The sequence below is a fragment of the Salvelinus sp. IW2-2015 genome, unplaced genomic scaffold (genome assembly GCF_002910315.2).
Source record: "Salvelinus sp. IW2-2015 unplaced genomic scaffold, ASM291031v2 Un_scaffold4639, whole genome shotgun sequence".
Classification (NCBI taxonomy): Eukaryota; Metazoa; Chordata; class Actinopteri; order Salmoniformes; family Salmonidae; genus Salvelinus; species Salvelinus sp. IW2-2015.
Genome location: NW_019945909.1, coordinates 7,142 through 25,854, shown reverse-complemented (window position 1 = coordinate 25,854; position 18,713 = coordinate 7,142). Strand labels below are relative to the sequence as shown.

General features: G+C 42.0%; 1 protein-coding gene across 5 annotated transcripts; it reads left to right on the top strand.

Annotated features, from left to right (window-relative positions):
* Positions 1-1,258: 1,258 nt before the first annotated feature.
* LOC112077511 (acidic leucine-rich nuclear phosphoprotein 32 family member B) lies at positions 1,259-18,218 on the top strand. Of its 5 annotated transcripts, none has more exons than XM_070441720.1 (7): positions 1,259-1,740; positions 9,622-9,771; positions 15,234-15,356; positions 15,589-15,760; positions 17,468-17,541; positions 17,626-17,664; positions 17,768-18,218. In XM_070441720.1, the coding sequence occupies exons 1-7, from the start codon at positions 1,345-1,347 to the stop codon at positions 18,131-18,133; spliced, it is 1,320 nt and encodes a 439-aa protein (XP_070297821.1). In that variant the 5' UTR covers positions 1,259-1,344; the 3' UTR covers positions 18,134-18,218. The 5 variants fall into 5 exon arrangements, with proteins under 5 accessions (XP_070297821.1, XP_070297820.1, XP_070297822.1 ...); XM_070441719.1 differs by having other exon boundaries at positions 17,765-18,218; XM_024144006.2 differs by having other exon boundaries at positions 1,261-1,740; positions 17,622-17,664.
* The last annotated feature ends 495 nt before the right edge of the window (positions 18,219-18,713 follow it).

Below are 18,713 nucleotides of genomic sequence, written 5' to 3'. Positions count from 1 at the left end.
TCGTCGGAGCTTTTCGCGAGTAAAAAAAAAATAGCACCCTTATGTAGACCTCGCCCCACCCACATCCGTTCCACTCATCGAAAGGGGTTGAGGCGAAGGAAAAACAAATAAGTGCTACCAAATATAACAATATGCATTTCATAAATATTTGAATAAAGTGTGTAAATAAGACGTATTAAACACGTCTGTAAAACCACAATGAGGACATAGACCTACCGAGCAAGTTTTCATTAATCATTGGGTACATCGTACGAAAAACAGTAATCTTAAATAAGAGCATAGTTCATGTTCAAATTCACAACATAACATACATAGGCAAAAGATAATACAAAGGAAAAAAACAACCGTTCTTTTGTATTTTATTTGTACCATCTTTGAAATGCAAGAAAAAGGCCATAATGTATTATTCCAGCCCAGGTTCAATATACATTTTGGCCACTGGATGGCAGCAGTGTATGTGCAAAGTTTTAGCCTGATCCAATGAACCATTGCATTTCTGTTCAAATTTTGTATCAAGACTGCCCAAATATGGCAAATTTGTTTATTAATAACTTTATGTTCAAAATTGTATACTCTCCTCCTACAACAGTATTGTATTATTTCACTGTAATAGCTACTGTAAATTGGACAGTGCAGTTAGATTAACAAGAATTKAAGCTTTCTGCCAATATCAGATATGTCTATGTCCTGGGAAATGTTCTTGTTACTTACAACCTCATGCTAATCGCATTAGCCTACGTTAGCTCAACTGTCCAGTGGAAGGTACACCTTCCAACTGACTTGCCTAGTTAAATAAATACATTCTAAAGTATAATTTCACCAGGTCATCTAAGTCAGCCATTTCAACAGTGGCACGCACAGCATTCTCCCTCAAAATGTGTGACATTGTGTTGTGTGACAACTGCACATTTTAGTGGCCTTTTATTGTCCCCAGCACAAGGTGCAATGATCATGCTATTTAATCATCTTCTTGATATGCCACACCTGTCAGGTGGATGGATTATCTTGACAAAGGATAAATTGCTCACTAACAGAGATGTAAACAAATTTGAGCACACTATTTGAGAGAAATATGCATTTTGTGCATATGGAACATTTCTGGACTCTTGAATTTCAGCTCATGAAACATGGGACCAACACTTTCCATGTTGTGTTTATATTTTTGTAAAGTGTCATTTGTTTCTCTTCACTTGGCCCTAATACTCTCCCGACCGTAGATTGTTACATACACCACCCCATTTCCGAAAATGGATTGCTCCTACAGACAGTGAGTCACGTGGCGGTGGCTTGCTTTATAAAGCAGGCAGACGGGTATCCAGCTTAACTATTCGATTTAACGTTAGAATGGGTAAAAAGAGAGATCTAAGGGACTTTGAGCGTGGTATGATCGTCGGTTCCAGGCGCGCAGGGTCMAGTATATCACAAACGGCCGCCCTCCTGGGCTTTTCACGCACGACCGTGTCTGTGGTTTACCGAGAATGGCGMGACAAACAAAAAACATCCAGTCAGCGCCAGTCTAGTGGGCGTAAACAGCTCGTTGATAAGAGGGGTCGAAGGAGATTGGAAAGAATCGTGCAAACTAACAGGCGGGCTACAATTAGACAAATAACGGCGCAGTACAACAGTGGTGTGCAAAACTGCATCTCTGAATGCACAACTCGTCGATCCTTGTCACGGATGGGCTATTGCAGCAGACGGCGGGCACATGAGGAGTGGAAAAATACCGCCTGTGTAGATAAGGTAAAGGAGTCAATGGAACACACTGCGTTCCAACATTGACCAGATTTTCGCACATTCAACAAATCTGATCTAACAAAGTGGATATTCGTCAAATCAGGTCCGATTATATATTTGGCTGTTTTCGCTGTATAACATTTAAAAGTTGTCCCTTTTCAGACTTAGAACTTAGCATTTAGCAGTCACTTCTAACTCCCGTTCATATAAACTGGTTAGCCTAGCTAGCRTACAGAAATCGGTGGTAGTCAGTCGGTTTTAACTAATTACGTTGATTGGTGACGATGACATGAATGTATTGGGGTTGACATCATATAAGTATTATACTCCGATTTTACCTCAACAACAAACAATAGCCTTAAGTTCGATTGACCTCTTTACCGCATCTGTTGTTGGGAGCGGTCAGCGAATGTTTGTTATTAAAGCATAGAAATGCTGTTTATCTTTTTCATTCTTCAGGCGTGATGTCATACGTTGGCCCCCTTTATTTATAGAAGGACCCATACACACAGAGTGTATATACAAAACAGTAGGAACACCTGTTCTTACCATGAGACTGACCAGGTGAAGGCTATGATCCCATGTTGTCACTTGTTAAATCCACTACAATCATTGTAGATGAAGGTGAGGAGACAGGTTAAAGAAGGATTGTTGAGCCATGAGACCATTGAGACACGCTGTCTTTTTGTGCCATTGAGGGTGAAAGAGAAATACAAAAATGTAAGTGGCTTTGAACTGGGTATGGTAGTAGGTGCCAGGCACATTGGTTTGTATCAAGAATTGCAACGCTGCTGGGTTGTTCATGCTCAAATAAAATAAAACTTTATTTGACACRTGGGCCGAATACAACAAGTGTAGACCTTATCGTGAAATGCTTACTTACAAGCCCTTAACCAACAGTGCAGTTCAAGAAGAGTTAAGAAAATATTTACCAAATAGACTAAAGTAAAAAATAATAAACACAATAAGAACAACAAGGCTATATACAGGTGGTACCGGTACCGAGTCAGTGTGCAGGTGTACAGGTTAGTTGAGGTAATTTGTACATGTAGGTAGGGGTGGAGTGACTATGCATAGATAATAAACAATGAGTAGCAGCAGTGTACAAAAGGGAGGAGGGGTGGTCAATGTAAATAGTCCGGTGGCAATTTTATTAATTGTTCAGAAGTCTTATGGCTTGGGAGTAGAAGCTGTTGAGGAGCCTTTTGGTCCTAGACTGGTGCCTCTGGTACCGCTTGCCGTGCGGTAGCAGAGAAAACAGTCTCTACCTTGGGTGACTGGTCTGACAATTTTATGGGCTTTCCTCTGACACCGCCTATTATATAGGTCCTGGATGGCAGGAAGCTTGGCTCCAGTGATGTACTGGGGCCATACGCACTACCCTCTGTAGCGCCTTACGGTCAGATGCCGAGCAGTTGCCATACCAGGCGGTGATGTAACCGGTCAGGATGCTCTCGATGGTGCAGAACCTTTTCAAGATCTGGGGACCCATGCCAAATCTTTTGTCTCCTGGGGGGGAAAAGGTTTTATTTTGCCCTCTTCACGACTGTCTTGGTATGTTTGGACCATGATAGTTAATTGGTGACGTGGACACCAAAGAACTAGGAACTCTCAACCCTCACCACTACAGCCCCGTCAATGTTAATGGGGACCTGTTCAGCTCGCCTTTTCCTGTAGTCCACGATCAGCTCCTTTGTCTTGCTCACATTGAGGGAGAGGTTGTTGTCCTGGCACCACACTGCCAGTTTTCTGACCACCTCCCTATAGGCCGTCTCATCGTTGTCAGTGATCAGGCCTACCGCTGTTGTCGTCAGCAAACTTAATGATGGTGTTGGAGTCGTGTTTGGCCACGCAGTCGTGGTTGAACAGGGAGTACAGGAGGGGACTAAGTATACACCCCTGAGGRCCCCCAGTGTTAAGGATCAGCGTGGCAGACGTGTTGTTGCCTACTCTTACCACCTGGGGGCTGCCCGTCAGGAAGTCCAGGATCCAGTTGCAGAGAGAGTTGTTTAGTCCCAGAGTCCTTAGCTTAGTGATGAGCTTTATTTATTTATTTTTATTTCACATTTATTTAACCAGTTAGGCTAGTTGAGAACAAGTTCTCATTTACAACTGCGACCTGGCCAAGATAAAGCAAAGCAGTGCGACACAAACAACAACACAGAGTTAAACATGGACAAAAAAAACGTACAGTCAATATCACAATTGAAAAAGTCTAAATACAGTGTGTGCAAATGGCGTAAGGAGGTAAGGCAATAAATATGCCATAGTAGCAAAGTAATTACAATTGAGTAAATTAACACTGAAGGGATAGATGTGCAGATGATGATGTGCAACTAGAAATACTGGTGTGCAAAAAAGTAAATAAAAACAATATGGGGATGAGGTAGGTAGTTGGATGGGCCATTTACAGATGGGCTGTGTACAGCTGCAGCGATCGGTAAGCTGCTCAGATAGCTGATGCTTGAAGTTAGTGAGGGAGATATGTCTCCAACTTCAGCGATTTTTGTAATTTGTTCCAGTCATTGGCAGCAGAGAACTGGAAGGAAAGGCGGCCAAGGAGGTGTTGGCTTTGGGGATGACCAGTGAGCTAAGGCGGAGCTTTACCTAGCAAAGACTTATAGATGGCCTGGAGCCAGTGGGTCTGGCGACGAATATGTAGCGAGGGCCAGCCGACGAGAGCATACAGGTCGCAGTGTTGTTTGAGTGGTATATGGGGCTTTGGTGACAAAACRGATGGCACTGTGATAGACTGCATACAGTTTGTTGAGTAGAGTGTTGGAGGCTGTTTTGTAAATGACATCGTCGAGGATCGGTAGGATAGTCCGTTTGGTATGTTTGGCAGCGTGAGTGAAGGATGCTTTTTTGCGAAATAGGCAAAATTTATGCGAAATTCTAGAATTTATTTTGGTTTGGCGATGCTTACTATGAGTCTGGAAGGAGAGTTTACAGTCTAACCAGACACCTAGGTATTTATAGTTGTCCACATATTCTAAATCGGAACCATCCAGAGTAGTGATGCTAGTCGGGCGGGCGGGTGCGGGCAGCGATCGGTTGAAGAGCATGAATTTAGTTTTACTAGCGTTTAAGAGCAGTTGGAGGCCACGGAAGGAGTGTTGTATGGCATTGAAGCTCGTTTGGAGGTTTGTTAACACAGTATCCAAAGAAGGGCCAGATGTATACAGAATGGTGTCGTCTGCGTAGAGGTGGATCAAGGAATCACCCGCAGCAAGAGTGACATCGTTGATATATACAGAGAAAAGAGTCGGCCCGAGAATTGAACCCTGTGGTACCCCCATAGACTGCCAGAGATTCAGACAACAGGCCCTCCGATTTGACACACTGAACTCTGTCTGAGAAGTAGTTGGTGAACCAGGCGAGGCAGTCATTTGAGAAACCAAGGCTGTYGAGTCTGCCGATAAGAATACGGTGATTGACAGAGTCAAAAGCCTTGGCCAGGTGGATGAAGACGGCTGCACAGTACTGTCTTATCGATGGAGGTTATGATATTGTTCAGTACCTTGAGCGTGGCTGAGGTGCACCCGTGACCAGCTCGGAAACCGGATTGCACAGCGGAGAAGGTACGGTGCGATTCGAAATAGTCAGTGATCTGTTTAACTTGGCTTTAGAAAGGCAGGGCAGGATGGATATAGGTCTGTAACAGTTTGGGTCTAGCGTGTCACCACCTTTGAAGAGTGTGATGACGTGGTAGCTTTCCAATCTTTAGGAATCTCAGACCATACGAAAGAGAGGTTGAACAGACTGGTAATAGGGGTTGCAACAATGGCGGCAGATCATTTTAGAAAGAGAGGGCCCAGATTGTCTAGCCCAGCTGATTTGTACAGGTCCAGGTTTTGCAGCTCTCTCAGAAATTTACTATTTGTATGAAGGAGAAGCTGGAGAGGCTTGGGCAAGTAGTTGCGGGGGTGTGGAGCGGTTGGCCGGGGTTTGGGTAGCCAGGAGGAAAGTATGGCTAATTGAAATTCTAATTGAAATTCTCAATTATCGTGGATTTATTGGTGGTGACAGTGTTTCCTATCCTCATTGCAGTGGGCAGCTGGGAGGAGGTGCTCTTATTCTCCATGGACTTTACAGTGTCCCAAAACCTTTTAGAGTTAGAGCTACAGGATGCAAATTTCTGTTTGAAAAAGCAAAAAGTTGCATATCGCGGGGACTATTCGATGCTAGTGCAGTCCGCCACAGGATGTTTTTGTGCTGGTCRAGGGCAGTCAGGTCTGGAGTGAACCAAGGGCTATATCTGTTCTTAGTTCTACATTTTTTGAAAGGGGCATGCTTATTTAAGATGGTGAGGAAATTACTTTTAAAGAACGACCAGGGATCCTCAACTGACGGGATGTGGTCAATATCCTTCCAGGATACCCGGGCCAGGTCGATTAGAAAGGCCTGCTCGCAGAAGTGTTTTAGGGAGAGTTTGACAGTGATGAGGGGTGGTCGTTTGACCGTGGACCGATAGTGGATGCAGGCAATGAGGCAGTGATCGCTGAGATCCTGATTGAAAACAGCGGAGGTGTATTTGGAGGACAAGTTGGTCAGGATAATATCTGAGGATAATATATGTTTACGGATTTAGGGTTGTACCTGGTGGGTTCCTTGATAATTTGTGTGAGATTTAGGGCATCTAGTTTAGATTGTAAGGACTGCCGGGGTGTTAAGCATATCCCAGTTTAGGTCACCTAACAGAATGAACTCTGAAGATGGATTGGGGGGCAATCAATTCTCATATGGTGTCCAGGGCACAGCTTGGAGCTGAGGGGGGTCTATAACAGGTGGCAACAGTGAGAGACTTATTTCTGGAGAGATAWTTTTTTTTAATTAGAAGCTCTAACTGTTTGGGCATAGACCTGGAAAGTATGACAGAACTTTTCAGGCTATCTCTGCAGTAGATTGCAACTCCTCCCCCTTTGGCAGTTCTATCTTGACGGAAAATGTTGTAGTTGGGGATGGAAATCTCAGAATTTCTGATGCCCTTCCTAAGCCAGGATTTAGACACGGCAAGGACATCAGGGTTGGCAGAGTGTGCTAAAGCAGTGAGTGAAACAAATTTAGGGAGGAGGCTTCTGATGTTAACATGCATGAAACCAAGGCTATTACGGTTACAGAAGTCAACAAATGAGAGCGCCTGGGGACACACAGTGCCCGGGTTAACCTCTACATCACCCGAGGAACAGAGGAGGAGTAGGATGAGGGTACAGCTAAAGGCTATCAAAACTGGTCTTCTAGTGCGTTGGGGGCAGAGAATAAATGGAGCAGATTTCTGGGCGTGGTAGGATAGATTCAGGGCATAATGTACAGACAAGGGTATGGTAGGGTGCAGTGGAGGTAAACCTTGGCATTGAGTGACGATAAGAGAGGTTCCATCTCTGGACGCACTAGTTATGCTGGGTGAGGTCACCGCATGTGTGGGAGGTGGGATAAAAGAGGTATCTGTGGCATAATGAGTGGGACTAGGGGCTCCGCAGTAAACTAAAACAATGATAACTATCCAAACAACAGTATACAAGGCATATTGACATTAGAGAGACATAAATCGAGGCATAAAGCAATCACAGGTGTTGATTGCGAGAGCTAGCTAAGACAACAATGGGTAAGACAACAACAGTTAATCAGCTAAGACAACAACAGGTAAAATGGTGATGAATGGGCAGAGAGGGTCAGTTAACTACACACAGGGCCTGAGTTCAAGGCCGGGGCTGACAGATAAACAAAATAAACAGCTTAGTGGGCACTATGGTGTTTAAAGGCTGATCTGTAGTCAATGAACAGCATTCTCACATAGGTGTTCCTTTTGTTCAGGTGGGAAAGGGCAGTGTGGATTGAGTTTCCGTCATCTGTGGATCTGTTGGGGCTGTAAGCGAATTGGAGTGGGTCTAGGGTGTCCGTGAGGATGCTGTTGATGTGAGCCATGACCTGCCTTTCAAAGCACTTCATGGCTACCGCCGWGAGTGCTACAGGGCGGTAATCATTTAGGCAGGTTACCTTCGCTTCCTTGGGCACAGGGACTATGGGGGTCTGCTTGAAACATGTAGGTATTACAGACTGTGTCAGRGAAAGGTTGAAAATGTCAGTGAAGACAYTTGACAGTTGGTCCACGCATGCTTTGAGTAYACATCCTGGTAATCCGTCTGGCCCAGCGGCTTTGTGAATGTTGACCTGTTTAAAGGTTTTGTTTACTTTGGCTACGAGAGCGTTATCACACAGTCACCCAAAACAGCTGGAGCTCTCGTTCATGCTTCAGTGTTGCTTGCTTCGAAGCGAGGCATATTTGACAATGGGTTATAATTATTATTATTTTTTATCGAATCATGGCTTTGTTAATCAGAATACGATGTTATCAGATCTTTTTCTAAAGTGCTTAGATGTTTCTTTGCAGCAAGACTATTTCTGACGCATTTCATGACATCCAAATGCAATCAGTTATGTGGAATCTCAATCCCTAAAGAGGGTTTAACCGAACCTCTGCCTGGGAGAAATGTGCTTCCTCATATGATGCGTGCTGCTACCGAACCAAAACAAAASTGTGAATAAAGTCAATACAATTTGCCTCACTTTTTTGAATGAAGTTACTGGGTATAAACATATCATATCAAACAATTCATTGGCGACACAATGTTTAGAAGAGGTTCAGAGATCGGAGCATTTATTCCTATCATGCGTATTCTATGTGAAACCATAATGTGCAGTGCATGTGCATACGCAAATTCTACAGCCCGTATAGCTTGACCGAGGAATTTTGTTTGCTGGATACCTTGACCACATTATCCTTGTTTTACTCATTTCCGTTCTGAATATTTCCTTCAATGTTGTTTACAAAACACTGATATAATGTAACAAACTGCCCTAYCAGTCGTTCGCTYGATGGCTAGGCAATCCATTTCCTCCAATAGATTTGAAGGTAATAATATCATTTTCTSGGTATATTTGCAATTTTTCCTGTTGCTGTGGGGTAGGTAGTCAGGCTTCTCTTGCAGCTCATCAKCTTAAGGGCAATGGCTAGCCTGTAGCGAGCTTGCTAACAAAAAGCATTGCAYGTGTCATTAGTGACTGAACAGCGGGCAAGTGAAGGTAGAACTGTATTGTGCGGTTCTTCCTCGTGGCAGCTGGTTTAAAGAAACAACCGCGGTGCCTCGACATAAAACATCATGCAACCAAATACCTTTATTGATGACTCCACTCGACAGCCTTATCAATGTTTCACTTTGCATCAATGTTTCACTTTGCCAATGTGCAAATCATGATATTTGATATTCAACGTTTTTTCATCATTACGTTTATATTCAATTATTTATATTTTTAATTCCATAAAGTTATTCTTGCCAACAGGTTTTCGACAACACTTTGGTATATAGCTAGAGCGGCAGGTAGGCTAGCGATTAGCGTGGCCCATGCTATCCAGGATCCTCGGTATGTCCCAACTCAGATGTTACCCCATTGAAGTTGACATTTTAAAATGGCTAAGGTTAGGTAAGGGTTAAGGTTTTGGGTAGAGATGTCCCAAGGATCCCAGATGACACTAACCGTTATTGTTGGGCCAATAACTCGAAAGGTCTCTAGTTCAAATCCCCAACGCGATAAGGTGTAACATCTGTGGGTGTACCCTAGAGGCACTTAACCCTAATTGCTCCAGGGTCGCCGTAGATAATTACAGACCCTGGCAGAGACCCCACTCTCCGAGGGTGTCTCAGGACATTTGTAAAATAGAAATAAGCACTCAAATGATTATTTATCATGTATGCATAAAATAAAGTTTGCATTCTCAATTGAGTTTGTAGTGCAGCTGTAAACAATGCACGCATGCCTAAAAAAATATATAATCTTTGAATTTCATGGATTACAATTGTACACATTCCTTTTTTTTTTCCCTTATAGGTACGGGAACTTGTCCTGGACAACAGCCAATCAAATGAAGGGAAACTCGAAGGCCTCACAGAAGAATTTGTCAATCTGGAATTCCTCAGTTTGATAAATGTTGGCTTATTCTCAGTTTCCAACCTTCCCCGACTTGGGAAACTCAAAAAGGTAATGTTTTGCTTTATTTTATACAAGCACTCACTCACTCAAGTTTTAGAACACCTACTCATTCAAAAAAAAAAAACTATATTTTTACTATTTTCTACATTGTAGAATAATAGTGAAGACATCAAAACTAGGAAATAACACATGGATATACATTAACCAAAAAAAGTGTTAAACAAATCAAAATGGATTTTCATCCATATCGGGTGAACCGTTTTAGAAATTACATTACTTGTACAGTCGGCCCATTTTAGGGGACCAAAAGTATTGGGACATTCACTTATACTGTACCTTCCGAAAGTATTCACACCCCTTGGACTTATTCCACATTTTGTTGTGTTTTAAACCTGAATTTAAAATGGATTAAATTTAGATTGTTTTGTCACAGACCTACAGACAATACCCCCTAATGTCAGTGGAATTATGTTTTTAGATATGTTTACAAATTAATGGCTGTAATAGGAGAACTGATTGTAGCTCCCTCAGTAACACGAGCACAACCGTTCCTTGATTTTAACTGGGGGCTTTATTCTGTAGATTTAGTCAGAATTATCACCTTCCGTGAGAATATAAAGTAAATGAAAAATACAGTTAGCACATCTTACAACCTTATCTTACGAGTGACTTATTAGCTTGGTATAACCTGAAGTGCTTACATACATAAACAGTTTAGCTGGCGCTATAACAGTATTAGATTAAACACATGAATAAAGGAAAATACCTCATTGGCTGCTTATTACAGAAGGGAGGAAATCAAGCTTTCACACTTATTATTCCTGGCATGAATTCACGCTTCATCCTTAATTATTTAACGTTACCATCCTAACATATACGCTTCAAACTTTATGAACTACACCCGATGACATGAAAACTTAGCTAACACAGCGCGGGATTGCCTCCTCCAAAAGTGTGTTGCTACAATAAGGATCCCCGTTACAACATTATTAGCTACGTAGTTCCGCTTCTCTTATCATTTCCCCGCACCTGTAAGTCTAACTGGCAGTTACACTGAAGATGGATCAACATTGTAGTTACTCCACATACTAACCTAATTGACAGAGTTAAAATAAGGAAGCCTGTACAGAATACAAATATTCCAAAAACTACATCCTGTTTGCAATAAGGCACTAAAGTTAAAACTGCAAAAAATGTTGCAAAGCAATAAACTTTGTCCTGATAAAAAGTATTGGATTTATCCAAACTAACACATTACTGAGTACCTCTCCAGTATTGTTCAGCATGGTGTGGCTGCATCATGATAATGGAACGCTTGTAATTAGTTAAGGACTAGTTACATTTTTCAGTATAAAAAAGAAACCAATGTGCTAAGCACAGGGAAAATCTGGTTAAATCTTGTTTTCCACAGACACTGGAGATCTAATAATCTTTAGGCTGGACAATAATCCTAAAACACAAGGCCTATCTACACTGAAGTTGTCCTTACCAAGATGACTACTGAAATTTCTCAGTGGCCGAGTTACAGTTTTGACTTTAAATCTACTTTAAAAATTAGGCAAGACGTGAAAAATGGTTGTCATTAGCAATGATTCCAACAAATAATGTGACAGAGCTTGAAGAATTGGAAAACAATAATGAGGCAAATGTTGCCAGCAATCCAAGTGGTGGAAAGGTCTTTAGACTTACCCGAAACTTCATTGTTAACCCATGCCAAAGGCGCTTCTACCAAAATATTGACTCAGGGGTGTGAATACTTATGTAAATGAAGATTACTGTATATAATTGAATACATTTGCAAAAACTTCAAACGTGTTTTCATTTTGTATTTGATTGATTTTGAATTCAGGCTGGAACATAACAAAAATGTGGATAAGTCTTGGAGTATAAATACTTTCTGAAGGCACTGTATGTGTATTAAAGTAGTAAAAAGTTAATTATTTGGTCCCATATTCATAGCATGCAGTGACTAAATCAGGGTTCTGACTCTATAAATTTGTTGGATACGTTTGTTGTTTGTTTTGGTTGTTTCACATTATTTTGTGCCCAATATAAATGAATGGTTTGTCATTTTGTAGTCAGTTTTTTTGTAAATAAGAATATCATGTTTCTTGGCCATGTTCTGTTATAATCTCCACCCGGCACAGCCAGAAGAGGACTGGCCACCCCTCATAGCCTCCCTTCTAGGGAGTTTTTCCTAGCCACTGTGCTTCTACACCTGCATTGCTTGCTGTTTGGGGTTTTAGGCTGGGTTTCTGTACATCACTTTGTGACATCAGCTGATGTAAGAAGGGCTTTATAAATACATTTTATTGATTATTTTGATTGATGTTTCTAAACTTATTTTAATGTGGATGCTACTAGGGCTGTCCCCATAAAAATATATTGGTCAAACGAGAGTCGTCCTGTTCTTTCGACCAATCGATTGGTCAATGTTTAAACTTCTTTATCCATAATTGACATACACACCCTATGTGCCTATGTGTTTGAATAAAACCAACTACATATGCACTGAGCTTGTCTGACGCTTTAAGCACACTGTTTGATTAAATAATTAAGCCACACAAATGACTCGGAGCCCGACGGTCACACAGTGTTAAAAAATGACAGGGAGTGCCTGTGTGACTGGTGCATGTTGTCTCGCTCACCTCCCTACTGCAGCAAAAGGCACCACAGCAAGTGTTTATTGCACTGTCCCTGCTAAAGCTGCATAGGAGCAAGCCTTGTGTGAGTATTACGTGTGCCAAACAGTTGCTTTAACATTACAAAAAAAATGTCTGACCATTTGGAACAGTGTAAACAACACTAAGTGTTGTACCAGAGTCTTATCTAACAAAAAATGATATATATAGCCTTTATTACAACAGACTGAAAACAGTTGCATGCATTAGTGAATTGCGGTTTATTTATTGTTTAGGTTAATTATTCAAAGCTTCCTTTTATTTAATTTTAAAACTAAAATGCTTGATTGCATTTTAAAGTCTGAATGTTTCGTATGCTGTGTGATGGCAGGAATGATTGATTGATTGGATTGATACAGTAGCCTATATATTGAAATATAGGCCTAAGTTACGGTATTAAAACTTAACAGGACGCACTCTTAGGCCTACAGCTCTATGGTGGTTATACAAGGATACTATACTATGCCTACAAATGATAACGACTTTACTTATTATAATGATCATAATTGTAATAATAAGAAAAAGGAGGGTATAGGAGCGAGAGCTGCGTGCATATTATGTGTGACAAAGGGGTGCTGTTAGATTACCATATAATTTTCCTGCCTGTTTGGAACAGTGTACACAACCAAATTATAAGTAATACCAGTCTGTTCTAACAAAAAAAATGTAAGGCTTTATTACAGCATAGCAAAGATTTAAAAACTGCTAAATTCAGTCTGGTATGAGAACTGTAGCCCCCATCTGCAAAAGCAGGGTGTCTTTTTTTACACAAAGTTTAAAGCAAACATCTTACAAGGTAAGCTTCGATTTGTTCCTGTGTTTGAGCTATAGCTACATGGCATGGGAGGTATGAAATTAATCATTGGGTTGGTTGGAACAAATCTAGCCTATAGCCAATGTTATCTGATGTATGACTTAATGGCAACATCGAAGTGGCGCCGACAGAGATGGTCACCTCGCTTTGCGTTCTTAGGAAACTATGCAGTATTTGTTTTTTTTATGTATTATTTCTTACATTGTTACCCCAGGAAATCTTAAGTCTTATTACATAGAGACGGGAAGAACTATTGGATATAAGAGCAACGTCAACTTACCAACATTACGAACAGGAATATGGCTTTCCCGAAGTGGATCCTCTGTTCGGACCACCATCCAGGACAATGGATCTAATCCCAGTAGCTGACCCAAAATGGTGCCACAGAAGGGGCAGACAGAGCGGCCTCCTGGTCAGGCTCCGTAGACGTGCACATCGCTCCCGAGTATACTACTTGCCAATGTCCAGTCTCTTGACAACAAGGTAAACAATCCGAGCAAGGGTTGCCTTTCAGAGATTGTAACAGTCTCTGTTTCATGTAAACATGGCTCTCTCGGGATATGTTGTCGGAATCGGTTCAGCCACTGGGCATCTCCATGCATAGTGCCGACAGAGATCAACACCTCTCTGGATAGAGGAAGGGGCGTGGGTGTATGCTTTATGATTAACGACTCACGGGGTAATCATAACAACATACAGGAACTCAAGTCCTTCTGCTCACCTGACCTAGAATTCCTTACAATCAAATGCCGGCCATATTACCTCCCAAGAGAATTCTCGTCAGTCACAGCTGTGTACATTCCCCCTCAAGCGAACACCAAGACGGCCCTCAATGAACTTCACTGGACTCTATGTAAACTGGAAACTATATATCCAGAGGCTGCATTTATTGTAGCTGGGGATTTTAACAAAGCAAATTTGAGAACAAGGCTGATACTCTCGACAACTGTTACTCTAACTTCCACGATGCATACAAAGCCCTCCCCCGCCCTCGTTTCGGCAAAAAACAGTAGGTTACTCTGGCTGGAATTGTTACTCTTGTCAACCGCAGACAGCGACCACATCCAACACAGGATTTTTATAAAATATTAGATTTTAGTGTTGCACCATTTTATTTTTGCATAATATAACCATATACAATTTCAGTATCACATGCCTTATGTGATGGACAGTGCCATCCCTGTGGCCWCCACAATGGATTAGTCCACTGAGAGAAGTGTGAATCAGATAAGTGTCTTGTGTACCATGCGACTGCTCGACAAAAGAAATCTTGGTTGATCAACAACCTGTCGACCAAATAATCGACCAGTCGACTAAATGGGGTCAGCCCTAGATGCTACCATGATTACGGATAATCCTGAATGAGCCATGAATAATGTTGAGAGAGAGTTGGATGCAGAAATATCATAGCCCCCCCAAAAATGCTAACCTCCCGGTATTGTAATGGTGAGAGGTTAGCATGTCTTGGGGGTATGCTATTTGTACATCTAACTTTCTCATCATTATTCACAATTTATTCAGGATTATCCGTAATCATGGTTGTTTCCACATTAATGTAGACCTGTTTAGAAACTTAATCTGTTCTTATGTACAATAAAAGTGACTCAAATGACACTACATTATTTACCATGTATTTATATTGGGAACAAAATAATCTGAAACAACCAAAACAAACAGCAAATRCATCCAACAAATTTGTGGAGACACAAGCTTGATGTAGTCATTGCGTGCTATGAATATGGGACCAAATACTCAACTTTTTAACTACTTTAATACACAAGTGAATTTGTCCCAATACTTTTGGTCCCCTAAAATGGGAGAACTATGTACAAATAGTGCTGTAATTTCTAAAATGCTCACTTGAAAATACTCTCAAATTTAAAATTGACAGTCTTCACTTTAACAACAGTCGTTGTATCATTTCAAATCCAAAGTGCTGGAGTACAGWCAAAACAACAAATGTCACTGGCCAAACACTTTTGGAGCTCACTATATATCTTCACATTATGTTGCAGTTGGAACTCGGTGACAACAGAATCTCTGGTGGCCTTGATGTGCTAGCAGAGAAACTCCCCAACCTCACACATCTAAATCTAAGCGGGAACAAACTGAAAGACATCAGCACTTTGGAACCTTTGGTAGGTACACCAAACTCCCGGTAGAGCACAATACAGTGCGACACCATCTCATTGTCTCAGGCTATGCCTCAAATGACACTATTCCCCATATAGAGTTTTGACCATAGACCTAGTTGGCAGTGTGATGTTTGTTTCCCTATGTGGCTGTGGTCAAAATTAGTTTGCTAGCCTATATGAGGAAAAGGCAGTGTTGTTCACCCCCTAATTACCCTACACCCATTTGGTCCCACAGAAAAAGCTGGGCAGCCTAAAGTGTCTGGACTTGTTCAACTGTGAGGTGACCAACCTGAACGACTACAGGGAGACTGTGTTCAAGCTGCTCCCTCAGCTTACCTACCTGGACGGGTACGACGTGGAGGACCGAGAGGCATCTGACGTGGATGGGGTGGACGACGATGATGAGGGTTGGCAACCATTTTGTTTTTTTCCATGTTTTGAGGAAGTATAAGAAAATGAAAATGCAGTTGTGAGTTGAGAATGTGGGTCTTCTGTAGCTMAGTTGGTAGAATGTGGAGCTTGCAATGGCATAATAGTGGGTTTGATTCCYGGGACCACCCATATGTAAAATGTATGCACACAACACTGCAAGCAACTTTGGCTAAATGGTATATCATTATACACTGAACAAAAATAAACGCAACATGCACCAATTTCTTATTTTACTGAGTTAGTTCATATAAGGAAATCAGCCATTGAAATAAATTCATTAGGCCCTAATCTATGGATTTCACATGACTGGGAATACAGATATGCATCTGTTGGTTACAGATACCTTAATGGTAGGGTCGTAGATCTGAAAACCAGTCAGYATCTGGTGTGATCTACATTTGCGTCATGCAGCGTGACACATCCTTTGGATAGAGTTGATCAGGCTGTTGATTGTGGTCTGAGGAATGTTGTCCCACTCATCTTCAATGGCTGTGMGAAGTTGCTGGATATTGGCGGGAACTGGAACGCGCTGTCGTACAAGTTGATCCAGAGCATCCCAAACATGCTCAATGGGTGACATGTCTGAGTATGCAGGCCATGGAAGAACTGGGACATTTTCAGCTTCCAGGAATTGTGTACAGATCCTTACAACAAGGGGTCCTGCATTATCATGCTGAAAGAYGAGGCAATGGCGGCAGATAAATGGCATGACAATGGGCCTCAGGATCTCATCGTGGTATCTCTGTGCATTCAAATTGCCATTGATAAAATGCAATTGTGTTCATTATCCGTAGCTTATGCCTGCYCATACCATAACCCCACCGCCACCATGGGCCACTAATGTTCACAACGTTGACATCCGCATTCCGCTCRTCCACACAASACAATACACAAAGKTGAGCATTTGCCCACTGAAGATGGTTACGACGCCGAACTGCAGTCARGTCAAAACCCTGGTGAGGACGACAAACACGCAGATGAGCTTCCCTGATWTGGTTTCTGACAGTTTGTGCATAAATTCTTCAGTTGTGCAAACCCACAGTGTCATTAGCTGTCCGGGTGGCTAGTCTCAGACGATCCCGCAGGTGAAGAAGCCAGATGTGGAGGTCATGGCTGGCTTGGTTACACGGTCTGCGGTTGTGAGGCCAGTTGRACATACTGTCAAATTCTCTAAAATGACGGAGGCGGCTTATGGTAGAGCAATGAACRTTCAATTATCTGGCAACAGCTCTGGTGGACATTTCAGCAATCAGCACTCAAATTACATGCTTCCTCAACTTGTGGTATTGTGTTGTGACATCTGCACATTTTAGTGGCCTTTTATTCTCCCCAGCACAATGTGCACCTATGTAATGATCATGCTGTTTAATCAGCTTCTTGACATGCCACACCTGTCAGGTGGCTGGATTATCTCGGCAAAAGAGATGCTCACTAACAGGGATGTAAACAWATTTGACAARTACACTTTTTGTGCGAATGGAAAAATGATTGGATCTTTTATTTCAGCTCATGAAACATGGGACCAACACTTTATATGTTGCGTTTTTTATATATATATTTTTTTTCAGTACATGTTAGAAACCATGTTAGTACATCGTGGATATTGTCATGCAAGGGGATTCTATTGTGTTGGGTTTTTCGACAGTGGATGTGATGTATTTCTTTGCTCTTTTTCTTTTTAGGAGGAGCAAAGGATGAGGATGGAGAGGAGGAAGACTTTGATGAGGAGGATGATGAAGTCAGCGGTGACGAAGAGGTAAAGCCCCTTTTTGGTTTGTTTGTGACCCAAAAGATCAACGGGGGATATGGTTTGAAAGCACTGTCCTATCTTCCCAGGAAGAAGACCTTGGTATTGATGATGAGGATGACAATGATAATGGTATGTCATGCATGTACTTTTTGTCACAAGCTTATGTTAAAAAGTAAATTTTTGATACTTTACGAAGTATAATATTATAACCCTTTCCCATTTCCCCCAGAAGTTGAGGCTGTCCAAGGAGAAAAGAGAAAGCAAGAGCCTGATGACAATGATGATTATGAACAAAAAAAGAAAGCCAATCAAGTTACCAACCCCTTCCCTCTCCACCCTGACACCTACCCACACCCTGCCTACTCCACGTCTCTCCCCCAGCTTTGAGCCCCCGTGTGGGGAAWGACTTTACCGGACAGGTGGTTCAAGTGGAGCTGCCTCCACCCCATGGAACCGAGARCCATCCTCAARGAGCGCACCACTCCGCATTCCACTTTTTCACTGTCAACTCCCCCTTTATGTATACCTGTGTGAGGACTTTGGTACTGTATCTAGTTTTGGGTCTGTGGTTTTTAATATTTTGTTGGATGAATTATGAAGAGAAAGTTGTTGTTGGGTTTATTTCTTCCCTCTTCATCTTTTCTGTTCCTTATTTTTTTTCTCCAATAAAATGTATTGCTATAGCAACTGTGTGAAGAGCGAGCTAAGATTCAGTGTGGCCACCTGTTGCACAAATCAAGGTTGTAGCTACAAGTGCCTGTCGCTCAACTCCTGCAGAGTGCAATGGGTTTGCCTCAGTGGGAAAAGTCTAGAACACTCATCACACAATATGCAGCAAATACCTCAATGGATACTTCAGTCACTCCACGAGATGACATGTTGCAGCTTATTTCATTTTGAATGGGAGGGAAGGTAAAAAGACGGCAATAGGAACACATGAAATCAAAGTTTATTCGTTACATGCTTTGTAAACAGGTGTAGACTAACAGTGAAAAGCTTACTTACAGGCCCTTCCCAACAATGYGATGGTGCTGTAGGCCTGGTACTTTCCTACAGCGCTTCCCAGGGCTAGGTGGTCATCTACCTGGCTGATGTAGGCCTTGAGCTCCCCCAGCACAGGGGTGAGGTCTTTGCCTGGGTATTTAGGAGCATAAGAGCTGAAGGCATCGCCTGGACGG